The sequence below is a fragment of the Archocentrus centrarchus genome, chromosome 13, assembly GCF_007364275.1.
Source record: "Archocentrus centrarchus isolate MPI-CPG fArcCen1 chromosome 13, fArcCen1, whole genome shotgun sequence".
Taxonomy (NCBI): domain Eukaryota; kingdom Metazoa; phylum Chordata; class Actinopteri; order Cichliformes; family Cichlidae; genus Archocentrus; species Archocentrus centrarchus.
In genome coordinates, this window is record NC_044358.1 from 31,660,126 (window position 1) to 31,678,259 (window position 18,134).

The 18,134-nt window shown below is 40.8% G+C and overlaps 1 protein-coding gene across 1 annotated transcript in view; it reads left to right on the forward strand.

Moving 5' to 3' along the window:
* Window positions 1–18,134, forward strand: part of dner (delta/notch-like EGF repeat containing) — a 63,035-nt gene that overhangs the window by 41,128 nt on the left and 3,773 nt on the right. The window contains exons 4-8 of the mRNA XM_030744474.1: window positions 2,434–2,597; window positions 5,377–5,525; window positions 6,372–6,525; window positions 9,209–9,322; window positions 15,802–16,035. Of these exons, the coding sequence (XP_030600334.1) occupies window positions 2,434–2,597; window positions 5,377–5,525; window positions 6,372–6,525; window positions 9,209–9,322; window positions 15,802–16,035 (815 nt within the window). The remainder of the gene's footprint in view (window positions 1–2,433; window positions 2,598–5,376; window positions 5,526–6,371; window positions 6,526–9,208; window positions 9,323–15,801; window positions 16,036–18,134) is intronic.

Genomic DNA, 18,134 nt, shown 5'->3' on the forward strand with positions numbered 1-18,134 from the left:
CCCTCTTTGCTGCAGCGCTGTGGGACAGCCATTGTATTGATTCACCCATAATGCTCCAACCTGTCCTCAGTCCTCAACTCAACCCTACAATATACCCTTATATACCACAAACTGTGCCTGGCAGGCTTCTTTTTTTATCTCTTTTTTTTTTTTTTTAAAGTTGGCTCACTTGAGCAGTTCTGTCACTTTCATAAAAAATAAATCAGTGCTGCGCAAAAGTCTAGAGCCACCCCTCATTTCTTTATATTTTCTTTCCAAAAGGTCAGATTCTCTACGCCACTTAACACTGAACTATGAAGCATAAAAAGGCACCCAGCTCAAGGGATGAACCAGTGTTGTATCTACACATAACAGACATCTTTAAAAAAAACAATTTGAAATTATACCTTTAGGCACTTTGCTACTAGCAGCCTGTTGCAAAAACTCATAATGAAAAATGCCAAAGATAACACAAGGTGATTCCCAAAGAGAGAGAAAAGGCTGGAGGTCAGGAGAGAGGTACAACACTGAGTGTCTACAGCCGTGTGTCAAACACGGTGGAGGCTCTGTCATGGTTTGGGGATGCATTTCAGCCACTGGTGTTGGAAATCTTGTTAAAAGTGATGGAATTATGAATGCAGAAAAGTACCGTCAGATTTTGATCTACCAAGTAATACCATCTGGAAAGCATCTGACTGCTTCATTTTTCAGCATGACCAAAATCCCAAACACACTGCCAGTGCAGTGAAAGCATACCCGGATAGAAAAACATTTGCCTTATATACTGGATTCCCATGTATGTTTGCACAGGTTTCAATAAACCTCTGCACCTATTTCCCATTTTCCTAGCAAAATATGAAGAAATAAGGGGCAGCTCAATACGTTTCCACAGCACTGTAAATGACAGCCTTTAATTCAGAATAATTTATTACCATTTTATATTTTTCCATGACGGCAAGCTTGACTCTGATAATATGTTTTAATAATGAATCAAGCAGCTTGTTGCAAACACTTGTGTTCACAAATTTGTCAAGTGAAACAAGCACCTTTTCAGCCAGGCACATCCCGTGTCTGTCATTTTTTTTATCCTGATGTCTGTGTAAATCGCTTTCATCCGTGGGTAAGTGTATGAAAAGTACATCGAGGCAATAATAATAATTATCGCTCTTACAAGTCGCAAGCATTCATTCAAACAGATACACAATGGGGAGAGCTGAGAGGATAATCAGATTGATTTTTGTTTTTGTTAATATTGGATGGATTATTGCAGGTGTGGGAGTGAGGTTAGAGGGATTCTCAAGTGCATTTAAACAAGAGGAGCCTCATTGAAAGCTGCTCCCTCTTACAACAGATTTCACTCTGCTCTGCGGTCTGTTTTTCATGAGGATTTGCAGCGCAGTGATCCAGCTCAGCTCGGCTCGGCTCGGCTCTTTACTGTCTCTTCAGCAAGCAGCTGGTGGAGCTTGGCGTCTCTGGCAGGAAACATGCCCTGCATTGTTCTTCTCACTGATCCCCAGCACAGCATTGCCTCCAGATACAGGATTTATCCTCGCAGTCCATGTTGGCCTTGGCTTTAGTAGGGGTGAGAGAAGGAGTGAGCTCTGTATACTTAGTCTCATCAGTATCAGTTGGGTTACTTGAAATGATGATCTTGGCCTCTGCATAACCAATAATTTGGATCTGCTCCAAAAAAAAAAAAAAAAAGTTTATCTAAATAAAAGCCAAACGAGATGATTTTATGGCTCTTTTGGCACGAGTGTCGGTGTCATCGTTTTTTTTATGTGTCTCATGTTTGAATTATGTGGTCTCCAGAGTCCTCTGTGTCCCCAGGGTCTGTATAATGGCACAGTGTGAATGATGGACACCAGCCATGCTGGCTGTGTTTGCAACTCTGTTCACAAGAGTCACAGTGTTTCCACAAGAAGCATCAACTCTCTCTGGCAGTCATCACTCACAGACCTAACCATGATCCCAGCTTGGACTCACCAACAGGAAGACAGTACTTTAATCACCAGTGCTCGGTACACTGTAAAAAAAAATGTCCTTCAGCACAAAAACTGATCACAATGCGTGTACGCGGGATGATATTTTATAACCATTAACAGAAGGCAGCTTCACACAGAGGATTAATTCATCTATCTAATATTTCAAGCTGACATGCTGACATTTTAAAACGTTCCATGGCTAGCAAGATTAATTAAGCCCTCACTAGATATACAATGGAAGAAGGATGCACTGTGTGGACTGTACTTGAGCACTGAGTCTTGAATCTTGAATATTCTCGTGCTATCTATGATTTAAACACTTAAGGCTTTAATCCTTCAACACAAGCTGGAAAAACAGCTGAGAATTGTTACCAGTTGGAAGCGGAGGGTGGCAAAGTGGAGAAACTATGTTCCTTTTCATCTCCTGCCTCTTTATACTTGACTCCTTTCCTCTTTCTTTTCTGACCAGGGTCGTGGTGAATGCAAGTGGAGCTCCAGTGCTGTGGCGTGTGAACGAAGAGGGTTTCCTCCGTTCCTCCATTTTGAATGGCACCACCATGTGGTTCCTGCAGGCCCCTGATGGACTGGTGGTGCCAGACCACCTGCTGCCCCTGGGACAGAACTACTTCCTGAGTAAGCCTCCATTGTCCTCATACTTTTTAATAATGCCTTTAAATTGGCAAATCCTTGCACACAAACACACTAAACTACAGTGATGGGTACGTGCCAAACATCTAGCATTTAGTACTAGCCTCCAAAGCCCTGAGTCGCATTCTTGGTACACAGAAGCCAAGAACTGGACTATAATTTGAACTTACTTAAACTCATAAAAACTAAACAGCTTAAGAATAGCTGAGCACGCTGGAAATTAATCAAGCATAATATTCAACCACTAAAATAAATTTTTCTGTTCAGGAATGCAAGTAAATAACTGTAATTTGCCATCATAATAAAAAAAAAATTTGTAATGCACTTTATGATTTTTTTTCAGCTGTTCAGAACATTTGAAAATTCATGGATAACAACAATAATTACATTTTAATATTAAAAATATCGCACATGCTGGTGGATTAGCCATTACAGAAACATAAAAATGATTTTGGTAATTACCAGTACTGTTAATTTAGTGAAGTTGTGGCACGAATTTCACATTGGGTGGTGGTTTGATGAATTAAACACTGTATCCACTGTGATCTATTGGTTTTTGAAGCCTTGAGTTGGACATTTTGGCCATCAGCATCTTTTTTTTTTGAGACCAATATCATGTGTAAGTGTTGGCTCTGACGCTGCATGCTCACACAGCAGCAACTTGTCAAATACAAGGTAGTCATACCCTAAGACCAATTTATGAATTATTTAACTCTAAATTGGACCCTAATTTTCAAAATGAACACAGTACTGTGTTAAATAGGACTCCAGACTAAAGATTAGGGTGATAAAGTCATTAGGAAAGGGTTTATTTGGGTCATAAATGAAGTGAGGAGTAGGGTAATTCTTTCATAAGCTTTCTATACAGTCACACTTCTTTCTTCAGCCACACTACTCGTTACCTGCTGGTCAGTAGAAGAAAACACAGTTGCACATTGGCTTGCCATTTCACACACACAGGCTGTGGCTGTTTTTTCTTTACAATCTGTTTTCACCAAACCAGCCATAACTCTATTACAACGAGATAAAATTTACAGAGAATAGAGTTTTTTATTTTTGTTTAATGTGTATGACAGTTCATCCGACAAGCACAGAAAAGCCAAATTTGAAACCTCTTCAAGTGCCTCCAAACAGATCATTTACAACTGAGCCAAAAACATCAGAGGATTAATGAATTTAAATAAGTTGTAATTACAGCGTTTTTCCTTCAGTGTCATCGGGGAAAATAACATAACATTTGCATAGTGAGTCAGAACGTTTTATTCGCATATTGAGCAGACATTTATGCTGATATTCCATCTGTGTTTTAATATTGAGCATCACACCGACAGTTTTTGAGTATTCACAGAGTGGTGCCAAAAAAACGATGGCGCGAGCTACAGCGGGTGCCGGCGGGGGTTAATTGGAGTCTCACTCCGTTGACTGAAGGGCTGGCTGACCCCTGTGTGTGCTCTACATACCTGATACTGTTTCACGACACTTCCCGGCTGCTGACCTTGACACGTCTGGTAACTCGGTGGCAGCCGCAGTTTCTGCTTTACCAGAGAGAGGGAGAGAGAGAGGGAGAGACAGGGGTGGGGTGGGGTGGCGGCAATGCCGCTGGGGAGTTAAACCAGAGTGGAGAGAGGATGAGGAAGGATGGGAGAGAAGAAGAGTCAGATAAGGAGGGAGCAAGAGAGGAAAGGAGACAACAAAGAAAGGGATTAGAGGAAAGGATAAAGGGGCATGAAGGAGGAGTGAATGAAGGACAATTTGTGGGAGAAGGATGAAGACACAGGCTGGATCGCATATAAAAACTGTTCACAACAAAAGCAAAATCACATTTGCACATGATTAGAAATGTGCTACATGTAGGTCTGCACACATGGGAAAAAATCTGTGCAAAGCTCGGGGCAGTAGTGTGCACACGGCTCTAGTAAGGGGATAGGAGAAAAGACAGGCATCAATCTACGCATTGGGATGGGAATGCTATGATGTTTTGGCCACGTGCTTTTCTCACAGTTTGAAAGAGCAATGACTGTGCAGGTCTGACTTTCACTGTCATTGAGCTGACGATCATTTGGTCAGGGATGACGGAGGAGCACGCGCAGTTTTATCAGAGCTCCCATTGGCTGAGGAGCTTGCATCATCGCTCCTGTCATCGGTGGTGTTCCTCTAAAAGAATGGCAGGTGATAGCCACTATGAAGCTATTTTTATCTGAGCACCCGTGAAGCTGTCAGCTTTGATTGAATGTATAATAGGAGAAGCTCTAAATTTATAGAGGCAGAGAGAGAGAGAGAGACAAAGACAGAGAGGCACAATCTCTATTTTGGTCCCTCTAATGAACTGCCTCCATCAATTCTTTTATTAACACTTAAGTTTTATGTGGTTTTGGGACAGTAGTGTGTACATTGTCTAATGCATCGTTAACTAAAAGTCTGCAGCCCTGCAAGGCCGCTGCAGGCGGATGTTTGGTGTTTGGTGTTTCACTAAGCATGATAAAGGTACACTTGCCAAGGATTCATCCTCTCTGGACCATGAATCTCTTTAAAAATTCTCCAAAAGGTGTTGAGATGTTTATAAATAGTGAGCCATGACTCTGGGGTGGCAGAAAAAGAAAAAAAAAAAAAAAAAGGTAATTTTAGACTGCTTTATGGTTAAAGTATCCCTCTGAAGACATAGGGAAAGTGTCTAAGCCACATATTAATGGACTTTTCATTAAAACATTCCTTTCTGTTGAATAAACAGAAACTGATTTCACAGCTCTCAACTCTTGTGTGGTAGGTGTGATTCGCGCTGGCGCTCCCAGGGCCCCGGAGGTCACTCTGCGTCTCAACCTGACTGTGAAGGCCAGCAGCTGTGTGGAGCCGGGCAGCAGCTTCAGTGACCCTCAGTGCTCCGGAAAAGGCAAATGTATCACCCAACCCTCTGAGGTGAGAATTCCAGGAGATAAAACCTTTCAGCTTACTGAGACCACATTCAAATGTTGCACCATAGAAGAAGCTACTTTATTCACAAGGGGTCACCGCAGCAGGTAGCTTTTCATATTTGAGCTGACCAAATTTGTGTCACCTCCTGAGGTCCTTCACTTGTTAGGTGAACTGTGAGAAGGCAGTAAAAAAAAAAAAGATCCTTGGGTTTTATTTTATGCCTGAATAGAAATTCCAGTCTAAATAGACGTGTACAGAAGGTAGCACAGCTGAATGGACACATTGAGTGTTTTAATTTTCTCTTTGCACCTTACTACCATCTAAAGAGTGCAGCTTCAAAAAAAAGCAAAAACAAAATTCCCATTATCATCAGAGCTGCATTACTGCCCTCTGTTTTGATCACTGGTCACAAATGTAACAGCAAGAGCATTGCAACAAACACCGCAGTGCTATTTTTAATTTAAACTGACCCGTTTTAATCCTCATCTGTTGCTCATTGTTAAAAATGGATATAGCACCTGAGACCCACTGAGCCTTTCATGCACTGAGCTAAAAAAAAAAAAAAAAAATGTAGCCGTGACGTGTCAATGAGAGAGAGGGGAGGTGTTGCAGAGGCCATCTCACTGCGCCTGTTTCTGGACTTTTTCTCATTATCATTTCTCTCATTAGTTGAGAAAACCAAACTGTGTCACCGCTGCTCATAATCGCATTGTTGTCACTGAATTATTTCACAGTCTGCAATCTCGTTATTACTGTTAGGTGAGTTTCTCGTCTTCACTTCTCCCTCTCGCCGTTTCACCGTTAAGGCTCGTTTATTTTGACACGTGAAATCTGCGTCGTTTTCTGCAGAGCACCTTCTTCTGCGAGTGCGAAGATGGCTACACTGGGATTTTTTGCGAGGAATTTGACGCGTGCCACCACCGACCTTGTCGCAACAATGGCACCTGCGCTGACATCAGACAGGGGGGCGAAGGACACAACTTCACATGCACCTGTCAACCAGGTGATGTCAGCTCACTGATTTGATTTGTTTTCTCACCAAAACAGACCTGATAAATTATGATAAATTATGCTTACGCAATGTGCTTAAATGTGATACCAAGACAACCATGTGATGAACTGGGAGCTACAGACATGTCTCACTATTTCTTAAACCTGTGGTTTTGACAAAATGCCAGTATTTGGTGTGTCTGTGCGTGCTTTATGCTATTTTATGTGGTCTCAGTTGTGTTCATTTCATGCTGTTATTGAAATATACTCTTTCACATTAGTAAACAATTCAATTCAGGCAAAGTTTAAAGTCTAATCTTAAAAGCAGAGAGGGTGTCTGTCTCCTGAATCCAAACTGGGAGTGGGTTCCACAGGAGAAGGGCCTGAAAGCTGAAGGCTCTGCCTCCCATTTTACTTTTAAATACCCTAGAAACCAAAAGCAAGCCTGCAGTCTAAGAGCAAAGTGCTCTATTAGGACAATATGATACTATGATAGTGCCTTATTATTTAAAGGTACAGTAAACAATTTTTTGAGGTAATTTAATAGAAAAAAATTATATTTTACTCATAAATATACATAGATTAGTATATAATTACACCTTCCAACAAATAGATGCATTCTCATAAACTTAGAGTTAATCAGTACTTACATACAAAATACATAAGAGCGCATAAGGGCGCTGGTTTGTGGAACCTGCCATGTTGCCCCACCATATCACCCAAAGAAACAAAAATGCAAAGGAAGGAGACAACATTACCACCATCTTAATAAAATCTTATCCTCTTTCTCCTCACCTCAAGCCTCATCTCCTGAACTGAAGTCAGGGCTCTAACAATAAAACATGCTTAAACATTTATTCCCGATAGATCAGACATGCAACCCTCCCGTCTCCAGGCAGCCGACAAGAGCCAGTAAACAAATCCACTTCAAGGACAGTTTCAATAACAGCAGAATCCCCATATATCATTCCTTATATGCGTATATGTTGTCATTAACGATATTTGAAATCTTTATACAGTACTATTTATATGTTGACAATACACATCACACATGTAAGAGAGTTTCTAAGTTATAAGGTGGTTGCCAATTTGTGTTCAATAAATCATGAAATTGACCTTGAAGACCTTGGTGGATGTACGCCAAATTTTAATGGACTGTTAATATGACCCCGCTCTACACCCCTGCAAAGGTTGGTCAGAATTCATTCAAAACCTTTTGAGCTATTGTGTTGACAGACAGAATGACATGCACGTAAACACTACCAAGAACATAAACTCCTTGGCGAAGGGTTGAGGTAATAAATGCATGAACTGGTTTTTCAGCATCACTCAAAGATTGGATTTTTTTCTCATTTCAGAGATAATGCACAGATGGAAAAAAGAAAAGAAAAGCAGTCTTACATCCTGGTCAAAGATTACTGCAAGACTTTTCACAGTGTAGCTGGAAACAAATTTAATGCCATCCAGAGTCAGTGTCTGATTAGACACTATGTATCTAAGATTTTTAGGGCCAATTATAATAACCTTAGTTCTGTCTGAATTCAGGAGAGGATGGGACATCCAGGCCTGTAAGCCTTCAAGACATGCCTGTAATTTCACATATCGATTTGTGTCATTTGGTGTCATGTATAAGGCCAATCTGCATAGCAATACAAATGTATGCCATGTTCTAATAATATTGCCTAAGGGAAGCATGTTTAATGTAAAAAGTATTGGTCCAAGCACATGACCCTGTGGAAGTCCAAGACGAACTTGTGTGTGTGCAGAACCCGACTGTGTTGCCTTGGCTGAGGAGTGAGATCCTCTTTCATTAAGGAAATATCTGAATAAAAGCACAGCAACAGAGCTTAGACTGAACCTTTGATCTTGTCAGATTTATTGTGAGACAGGAGCTGGAAATGAGGGCCTCTGGTAGGAAAGCAAATGTCACAGGTGACTACTGATTGCCAGTCCTTTCTCATTAGCGTGTTGTGTTAACAGCCCCACTGTGAGCATCTGTTGTGAAAAAATAAATAAAATAGGTGGAAACAGATAATAAACACTGTATCACCAGGTGGCCCAAATCTTATGTATTTTATAATTAGGAACCAGATTAAGTACTGCTTTTAATTTGGTCTGTGATTTTAATCCATTGTTAGGTGGTTGCTAGACAGCATGATGACATCATAATACAGTAGATGTTATTGTAGTTAAATTCATATGATACTATTCTTTTATACGGTGCTGTGGGTGTATAAAGACTACAAATGGGTCAATTTAGCCCACTGGTAGGCTGTTATTAGGCAACATGATGACATCATAACATATCGTGCATCACTCAAGTCATGAGGATATAAATTAGAGGTTACTGTCCTGAAATGAAAGCCTGATAACATCATGACATCTGATATAGATAAGGACTGTCAGGGGGCTGAGATCATCATGCAGGAGCAATTTGCAGGCAAACAGATTTCATGAATTATAAGTAAGATAACAGATCAAGAGTTTCATGCCAGTAATAACACAAATTCAATAACACAGTCCTTGATCAACAATCACATCTTGAATTCAAAGCATTTCAAGCTTTTGGATTTTTTCCACCACTTTAGTCCTCTGCAGATGTATGCGTCATTTAGTAACCCTCCTTGTAGGATAACAGTCGCATAGTATGTTAACTACAACAAAAGCAGCGTGACTGTAAACTGCGTGTCTCTCAGGTTATGAAGGAGAGCGCTGCCAGTTGTTGGTTGACCACTGCCTCTCCCAGCCTTGCAAGAATGGAGCCACTTGTTTCAGCAGCCTGGCCGGGCCCAGGTGCTACTGTCCCGAAGGTAAGAAGCCAGCAATCAGATGCTGGGACCGATCGTATGCTGTGTGTGTTTGCTGTAAATAATTCAGAAGGAACGAGTCTGCCAGAAATGTGTGGTCTGTGTGCTCGAGGCTGCCAAAAATCCCTTCAGCTTATGGTGTTTGTGTGCCTTTGTGAAAAAGAAGGAAAAACATAGCAAAAATCTGTAGAAATGGATTTGCTGTACTAGTGTGTGCAGCTCTTAGCTGTTATCGTAGACACTGTGTGTCTGCTGCGTGCTTGAGAGTATCTGTGCCACTGAGATGCTTAATTTGAACCCTCCTCCACTATTTTAATTAGTCTTCATAGCCCGAGTGGCCTGCATCGCCCTCTCTGGGGAAACCCGTGACCACAAAACTGCTGTCAAAACAGCATTCCTCAACACTGTGCTTTGCAATATGTATGCAGACTATGAAAATATAAGCCAGCGATGGACATCAACACATGAATAAAGAGAGCCTTGAGTGAACATTGTTTTGTTGTTCCAGGGATAAATCCCAACAGTCAGTTCATTCTCAGTCTGGAGGAGGCCTTGCACACACATATTTTAGGTCTACAGCTGCCTAAGGAGCAAGGTCTCCAATGAGGAAAGGAATTCATAATCCACCGCTTTTATGAATGTTTTCTTAAGATTAAAGCAATGGTGGGGAAAGCAGAGTCAAGAACTGTGCAAAACAGTTAGTGTGCTGAGATATTGTGAAGGGAGAAGTTTTAAAAACTCTTAATTCTGCGTCTGAGGGAATTTTACTTTTGGGCAAATTACTGGTGTGTTTAATTGAATGCACGCATGTTCCTGTTGCAGTGGTCAAATGCTCCAGTGTAACTGGTACAATCATCTGGATTCCAGTATTAAGAATCATGCCTTAGGGACTAATTTAAAATGGCGACAAGAAAAAACAATGCACATTTTACACACAAATCTCTATGTAAGAAAGGCGATAGTTTTCACATTGCATTGCAGCGTTTGTTGGGATACATACAGAAATATTGGCGTGAAAATCAGTAACAGGCTGGAAGAAAAAAAAAAAGAGTTTCACCCACACAAACTCAAAATGGCAAATCCATAAAAAAGGGTGTTTCACTGCAGACTACAGGACATGCTGTCTAACAAGTGATCAATCAATATCTCCAGTAATAATTCAGAACTACAACACCAGCTCCCGCCCTGCATGAGAAAATATTCTGCTTTTCATAAGGTAACAGGTAGGGGTCAAACTGAGAGGCGCTTCTAGGACTGCCACATGACATGACTATGCCTTATTATTATCTGTTCCATGAATATCAGAATATCCGAAGCAAAGCCGACTGTTTATATTTAAATGTGTCTGAAAACTAGGGAAGACTTTGCAGGAACAAGGAAGGAGTGTGAAAGTGTAAAACATCTGAGTAAGAAAACACTTCAAAGGCTTTTATTAACAACTCAGGAGTCGCACATGCGTTTCCACCTGCTTCAAATTGTTATGAACCCAGTAAACTCACTCTCAATGACATGGTCAGCTGATGTACCTTCTAGCAGGCCGTGCAAAGTCCAAAAATAAAGAGCAAGTCAGAATGGCTCTACATGCAAAAAGTCTATTCAAATTCAATTTTCCTGGGTGAAAGTTATCTGATTTCTGCCAACTCCACCATTCTTACACAGACTTTATTTGCTCTTTCAAAACTGGAAACACTCCACCCATGTCTTTTCAGTAATGCTGCACAATGAAATGAACTGACAATGGCCTACTGAGGTCACCCACTGGCAATATCAATGGGAGTGATAGCAACTGATAACCATTTAATGGACCGATAACACTGGCTTTCCATCTTTCTTTTTTTTTTTTTTTTCCTTTTTGGGAGCCAGCAGAGTAGAAATGCCCTGCAGTTCATGATAAATCAGTCATTGTGTATTTATTATTGTCCTCCACTGGCAAAGAAATACAAGCAAAATAAAACAGACAAATGAACATGTGCAGAGGCTGGATTTAAATTTTTTAATGCTGCTCAGTGCCTACACAGGATCTCTTCCCCATAAATCACCTTTAAGTTTCCTTTCAGTCTCTGCACAGACACAAACAATGAGTAAAAGGATGGGAGGCATGACAGTTCCGGTAGCTGTCATCAGAGATGCATCAGCTTTGTGATCAATAGGCCAACTCTGACAACACAAGCTGCATTTTGAGTTGCTGGATTCACCCTGCAGGGAACAAGATATTCTCATCCCCGTTTGTTTTTCCTGTCGGCAGCATTTGACAAAAACAGATTTCCTACAAACAAAGGTATCTATACGTACTTTTCCACACATAAAAACACATAGTATATATTTATTTTCCAGTTGCAGCACAGCTATGCTCTGCTTTTTCCTTATAGCAGCTCCCCTGCTTTAGAAATCATACACGTTCACTTGCTCAAACCCCAACAAGTAAAGAGCAGTTAACAACAAACCTACCAGTGACTAGTAGAAGCATTCCTTCTGGAGCAGCTCTAGAGAGATTAAACCAGAAACCAAAGTAACAAAAAGGGGGAAATTTGTATTAAATAGCTGGTAACTTCAGTAGATACCAAGTCAGTTTAGTCAGAAGCTTCACATCAGCTGCTGTGCATTTCATTCCCTATTTCTCACAGCTTTAGCACCAGTATGGAGAAGAGTAATAGTTAAAGCAGCCAAGACCGATTCACAGGCCACATCCACAGTGACATGATTCTTTTTAAAATGCATAACTTTTGATACATTTACACCTACCGTCTACACTATTCTGGCATTTTAGGATCCCTAATGCTTAATGGTACTGCGACTGTGTCTGTTTGTGTGTGTTAGTCTACGGATAGCTTGCGGAGTGGGGTGTTCCTGTGCAGCCCTCCAAAATCACAACTGCGTGTTGCTCGACGTGGATGAAGCTGTGTGTCGATCGAATGCTGATTGGTTGACAAGTGGACTGGAATAGGGAAGGTGACAGTGGATCTCACTGTCTTCACTTGCATCGCCATGCCCCTGTCACATGACCATAAAGAAAACCTTGACTCAAACTGCAATGACCTTGTTGTCTATGCCGGTAACTCTTGTCCAGTTCCAGTCAGATTTTTATCATCCTACTACCTACATAACTAGTTATGCCTAGTTTAAAGGGAATCTCTTAGTATGTTTTTTTTATGCAAAGTTGGAGGTTTATTCAGAAAACAGACTTTTAAAAAGTTGTTAAATTAAAACTATTTGTTTGGATGTAGCCTTGTTTTAATGTAGACTTGGAAAAAATGCAGGAAATTTACCTTATTGCTGCACTTCTGTCAATTTGCTATTACTTGAAGATTAAAGGCTACAGAAGTGCGTTTATGTAGACATTTATGGAGGTCTCTGCTCTCTGTCTTCTGCTTTTACCCTCATATTTGGTTCAAGGTAAAGTGACAGAAAAGTCAAACCTGCAGGTATCACAAATAATCTGAATTTCACAGATATGTGTAAGTAGGCCACATTTTGCACTCTGACTCCTCAACAGAGACATCCACAGTCATATTAACTTCTTCTCACTTATACACACTGACAGAAAAGTGTGAAGTGTGGATGCCAGCACTGTGGCTGCCTCCAGCCAAAAGTAGAAGGGTGGAGGAGTGAGCTGGCTAGCTAAATTTATACTGTTAACTCCTGGCAGTTTGAAAGCTGGCAGTAAGAATGAACAGACTCCTCTCTGTCAGCTGGGACCTATGTCACAGTGCGTGTAGTTGTGACTCTTTAGATAGATGTACATATTGCCAAAAAAAAAAAAGAAGCTAAAACAGACAAAGAGAGAAATGAAGCTCAAGTTCTTAAACAGAGCAAATAAGATAAATACGAAGGAAAGCAGGGGATTAAACCACAGCTGAACAAATGCAAATCACAAAATTAAATTTATGCATGTGTTCGGCGTCAGCGGCATGTTTGGATGTATATGAGAGAAATGGGAAAAGGAAGAAGAGATGAGGGAGCTAGGAAGGAGTCAGAGAAACAAAGAAAGGAAGGGATGAAGCAGAAGGAAAAGAAGGCAGCAATGGAAAGAAGAGCAATGTTGAGATTTTTATCCTGCCTGCCACAGATTACTCCTGTCTCTGTGCTGAATGATAAATGTCTTGCTCACACGGAGAAAGAAAGTCTTTCAGATCAATGGGTGCTTGAGAGAGATCTCTTCATTAGTTCAATTGAGCATGCACTCTGGTGCAGTCAGCACAGGGATTTACTACGGTGTGAATCAGAGGACCTGCACATACAAAGAAAAGGTATGTGCATGTACACAGTGTCTTTCTGCTCTCTTCAGCACAATGGTGGTTCTCATGGGAGGTGGAGACAGAGGAGGAGGAGAGGAGGTTATTTTTAGAATCGGAAGATAGGTGAAAGCGGCAGAGGCTCACAAGATAATGAGAGGAGGTGAAGAAGAAATACACAAGGCCCAACAGCAAATGAGATCATGGATGTGCACAGGACAGAGCACCTGCGCAAACACAGAGGAGCACTGTCGCACAGAGAGCATGACAGAAGCACACTCAGCCTCCTCCAGAGATGCTGGTGTAGCGTTATGGATGTCCCTGTCAACACAATATTTCAGTCTGTCTTAGGATGCTTTCACTCTGTATTTTGTCGACCTGAGCGAGGATGAGGAACATATAAAAGAAGATTTTGAGTCAAACCATTTGCTGTCTCTCTCTGAGGATATTGTAGAAAACAAGCCTTTAACGAGGCTGCAAAGAGTAATATGTTTAATTGCTTCTTTGAAGATGGATTCTGCTGCATCAGAATTGTTTTCAAATGTTTTCAGATGTGATGTGGTTGTTGAATGAATCCAGACTAACTTATACTCACCAGCTGCTTTGTTAGGTACACCTGTTCAGCTGCTCATTAACGCAAATATCTAATTAGCCAATCGCTGCAGCTCAGTGCATTTAGGCATGTAGACATGTTCAAGAGGGCCTGCTGATGTTCAATCTGAGCATCAGAATGGGGGGGGGGGGAAAGGTGATTTAAGTGACTTTGAATGCTGCATGGCTGTTGGTGCCAGATGAGCTGGTCTTATTGTTTCTTAAATTGCTGATTTGCTGGGATTTCCCCCACACAACCATCTCTAGGGTTTACAGAGAATGATTTAAGAAAAAGAGAAAATATCCAGTGAGGTACCACTAAGGTATGCAGAAGAGCATGTCTGAACACACATCAAACCTTGAAGCAATTGGCCTACATCTGCAGAAGACCACGCCGGGTGCCTGTTAGCTAAGAACGGGAAACTGAGGCTACAATTCACATGGCCTCACTAAAATTATACAATAGAAGATTGAAAAGCATTGCCTGGTCTGATGAGTCTCCATTTCTACTGCGACATTCGGATAGTCCGCTCAGAATTTGGCACAGACAACATGAAAGCATGAATCCATCCTGCCTTGTATCAACTGTTAAGGCTGCTGTTGGTGTAACGGTGTGGAGGATATTTCTTTCCTGAAGTGTTAAAAACTTTGTTTTGCACTCATGATTTTTGACAGTGACTTGTGCTACAAAAACATTTAAAGCACATATATAATTCAGACCATTTTTTCCCACATATCTAAGTAAAAAATAATGTTTATTTAGTGTTTATAATTTATTATATGACCTATTTAGTGAAGAACATAAAAAAGAACCTGTCTTGGTGTTTCCTGCCTGTCTTTAGTTTTAACCCTGTAATCTGATTTTAAGTTCACAGAAAGTAATCCATTTCCTTACATGTCAAACATTCTTTTTGAGTAAATAATCAGTGTGTGGGCACTAAAATAATTTAATGTTGTGTGCCAATGAAAGTTTAAGGAGCTGAAATAAGTGCGTCAGAAAAAGTCTAAAACATTACGGGATTATTATGTAACCAGGGCTGTTAAATGCACTCCTATTTATTGCATGATAAATGTGTTTATTTATGTATTGCTTTAGGGAAAGCATTTTTTTAATGTCATCCTATTGTCCTATTGTGTACATATCTTTTGCTGCTGGTGCTTTGTCATCATATTTAATTACGATACACCATATGCAGCACCCATAATTGAGCTGCAATCTAGAACTGGTCAGCACATCCTTTAAGTTAGTAATTGTGAATGCAACAAAGTTCAGTCAAAGTAAATAAAATAAAACACTTTAACTTTTGAGGACTTTGTTTAAACCATTAATGTTTTTCTGCAAAGCTGCATTTGCATTAAGAAGTGGCTTCTGTGGGCAGTAGAGTGGGTGCAAGTTTATGCCAAAATGGATGCCACATATTGCATTGCACCACCTGATTTGCATAAACACAACCCCTGCTGTGTCACTCTGCCTGCCTTTATTGAAAGCAGGTTCATCTGAAGCTTCACGATGGCCAAAGAGTTCAAAACTAGCCATCTACCTGTAATAGCATCTCAGCCTTCTATGTTCTTCCAAACAATTAAGGAAATGTTTTTTTTTTTTTGCTTGTTTCCCATTTTTTTCCCCTTTACTTCCTCTCTGTCACATCCCTCTCATAGGTTACCAGGGTGCTACATGTGAGCAGAAGGTGGACCCGTGTGCCTCCAGCCCCTGTCACAATAACGGGACATGCTACGCCCAGGGCCCCGGCCCCCTGGGGTTTGGATGTAGCTGCACAGCAGGCTTCACAGGGCCCACTTGTGCCCAGCTGGTGGACTTCTGTGCCCTGAACCCCTGCGCTCATGGGGTCTGCCGCAGTGTGGGAAACAGTTACAGGTGTCTTTGTGTCCCAGGTGAGCTTACAGTAAATGCAAAAGAGCAAATGACATCTATGAATCCGCAGAGAGTTTTACTTGTTATGTGAGGAACAGAAGTGATTTTTAAAATTATATATAAATCTGGCACAAAGTATGCTTTATGTTTATTTTTTCCCCAAAGCATCCTAAAAAAACATTTTGGGGAGCATATTATTTATTTTTCATTAAGCTGAGCACTTCTCTACAAGTGTCATGCAGCTATGTTATACAAGGGAATTGCACCAGAAATATAATAAGATTAATGTTAAAAAAAAAAAAAGAAAAATCTCATTTTTAAGAGCCTTCATGAAACCTTTTAAATCCTCACTTTGCTTCAGTCTCAGCTCTGTATCAAAATTTACAACCAGCACATAAAACTTTGTGATATGTAAAAGCATGGTGGCGTGTAGCGCTGGCTTAGACTCACGTGTTTAAATATCAGCTGGCTCAGTGATGAGTTATTTTTAGATGATATGATGGTGCCGCTGGTGCTCAGGCCTCTGTGATCAAATCAATTGAGTGGAATGATGACTTGTCATTATCTATTGTCTTGCAATTACCTTGCTGGGATGGAGAAAATGATGAGTTTCCCAATGGCCCATCAACATAATTTGACACTTTGCCCCTGCTGCTCTCTGTTTATACACACTGTCAGTCAAATGTACAGAGAAGTCACCATCTTGATGTCATATTTTATGCTCTCATTCATGCTCCCTCAGCATGCACTCGGCTGCTCTCGTTCCTGTCTCTTTGGCTGAATGGAAAAAGTAATTAGAAGTTAAAGTGGATCTGCTTGGAGCTGATTTCTAGCTCTATATATGTGATTCATAGACCTACAGTGTGCCGAGGTGCAGCACCTCAGTCATCTCATCTTCTGTCTGAAACAAACTTTTTTTTCTTCTTCTCCCATTAAGGTCCCCCACATTTTAAACTTACTTTATTCTGATTGGCTGCCCCTCACGAAAGGTTTGAACAGCAAAGGTGGGGCTTTTGTACAACTATATAACCTCTGTTTGGCATCACACTGATTCAAGATTTTCACTTGCATCTACACGGACCTCAATATTTCAGACTTTAGTCATGTTCAATGTGAGCATCCATTATTGTACCAAAATATATGTGGCAAAGAAAAAGGAAGAGTATAATTGATCCACTTCAAGATTATCTTTGGTTAATGGTATATCTTGTTTCGTAATGTTTTAGTACAAAGCCTCTGGACACACATGAATCGCTACACAAACACATGTACATTTTTGTATCTTTATTTTCCAACCTGAAAAAAGCAGCGTGGTCTTTGAACTGCAAGACTTATTCCTTGGGCTTATAATAATGCCTTCTTATTTCATGTTCTTCTTTTTTTTTATTCAAATGGCTCTTGCTGTGTTCTGAAGCAGAGCGGGCGCCCACTTCTTTTCAATTATTCCAACACAGCCGGCGTATTTTTTTTAAATATTGCCTTACTGTTACATATTTTTTTCTTCTGCTTGTTCTTTTGTCCTATCTCATCTTTACCCTGTAACATTTAACACACCTCATTTCCTTCTTATCCTCTGTTGTCTAGTTGCCATGGTGAGTGTGTGTGTGTGTGTGAGTGTGTGTGTGTGTGTGTGTGTGTGTGTGTGTGTGTCTCCTAGTCTACCGTCTGTGTTTTGTAGCTGAGCAGATGTTGCCATCCAATCAAATGCCTCTGCTCAAATGGTCCTCTATAATGGGACTGGTGAAATTGCTAATTTGTAATTAGCATCCCAGATACACACACACACACACACACACACACACACACACACACACACACACACACACACACACACACACACACACACACACACCCAATGAAATGTTTTGGACTAAAATGATCTTTTCTCCCCTCATCAGAATGTCAGCTGCTTGTGGCATGTTTATGTGTATGCACTAAAGTTTTAATTTGAGTGTGTGTGTGTGTTTGTGTGTGTGTGTGTGTGTGTGTGTGTGTGTGTGTGTGTGTGTGTGTGTGTGTGTGTGTGTGTGTGTGTGTCTGTATGTGACAGTCTCCCAGGTGTCGGTCTGCGGATGTTGTGGGGTTGTGTAAATGCCTGCTGGCTGTTTGAAAGAAAGCT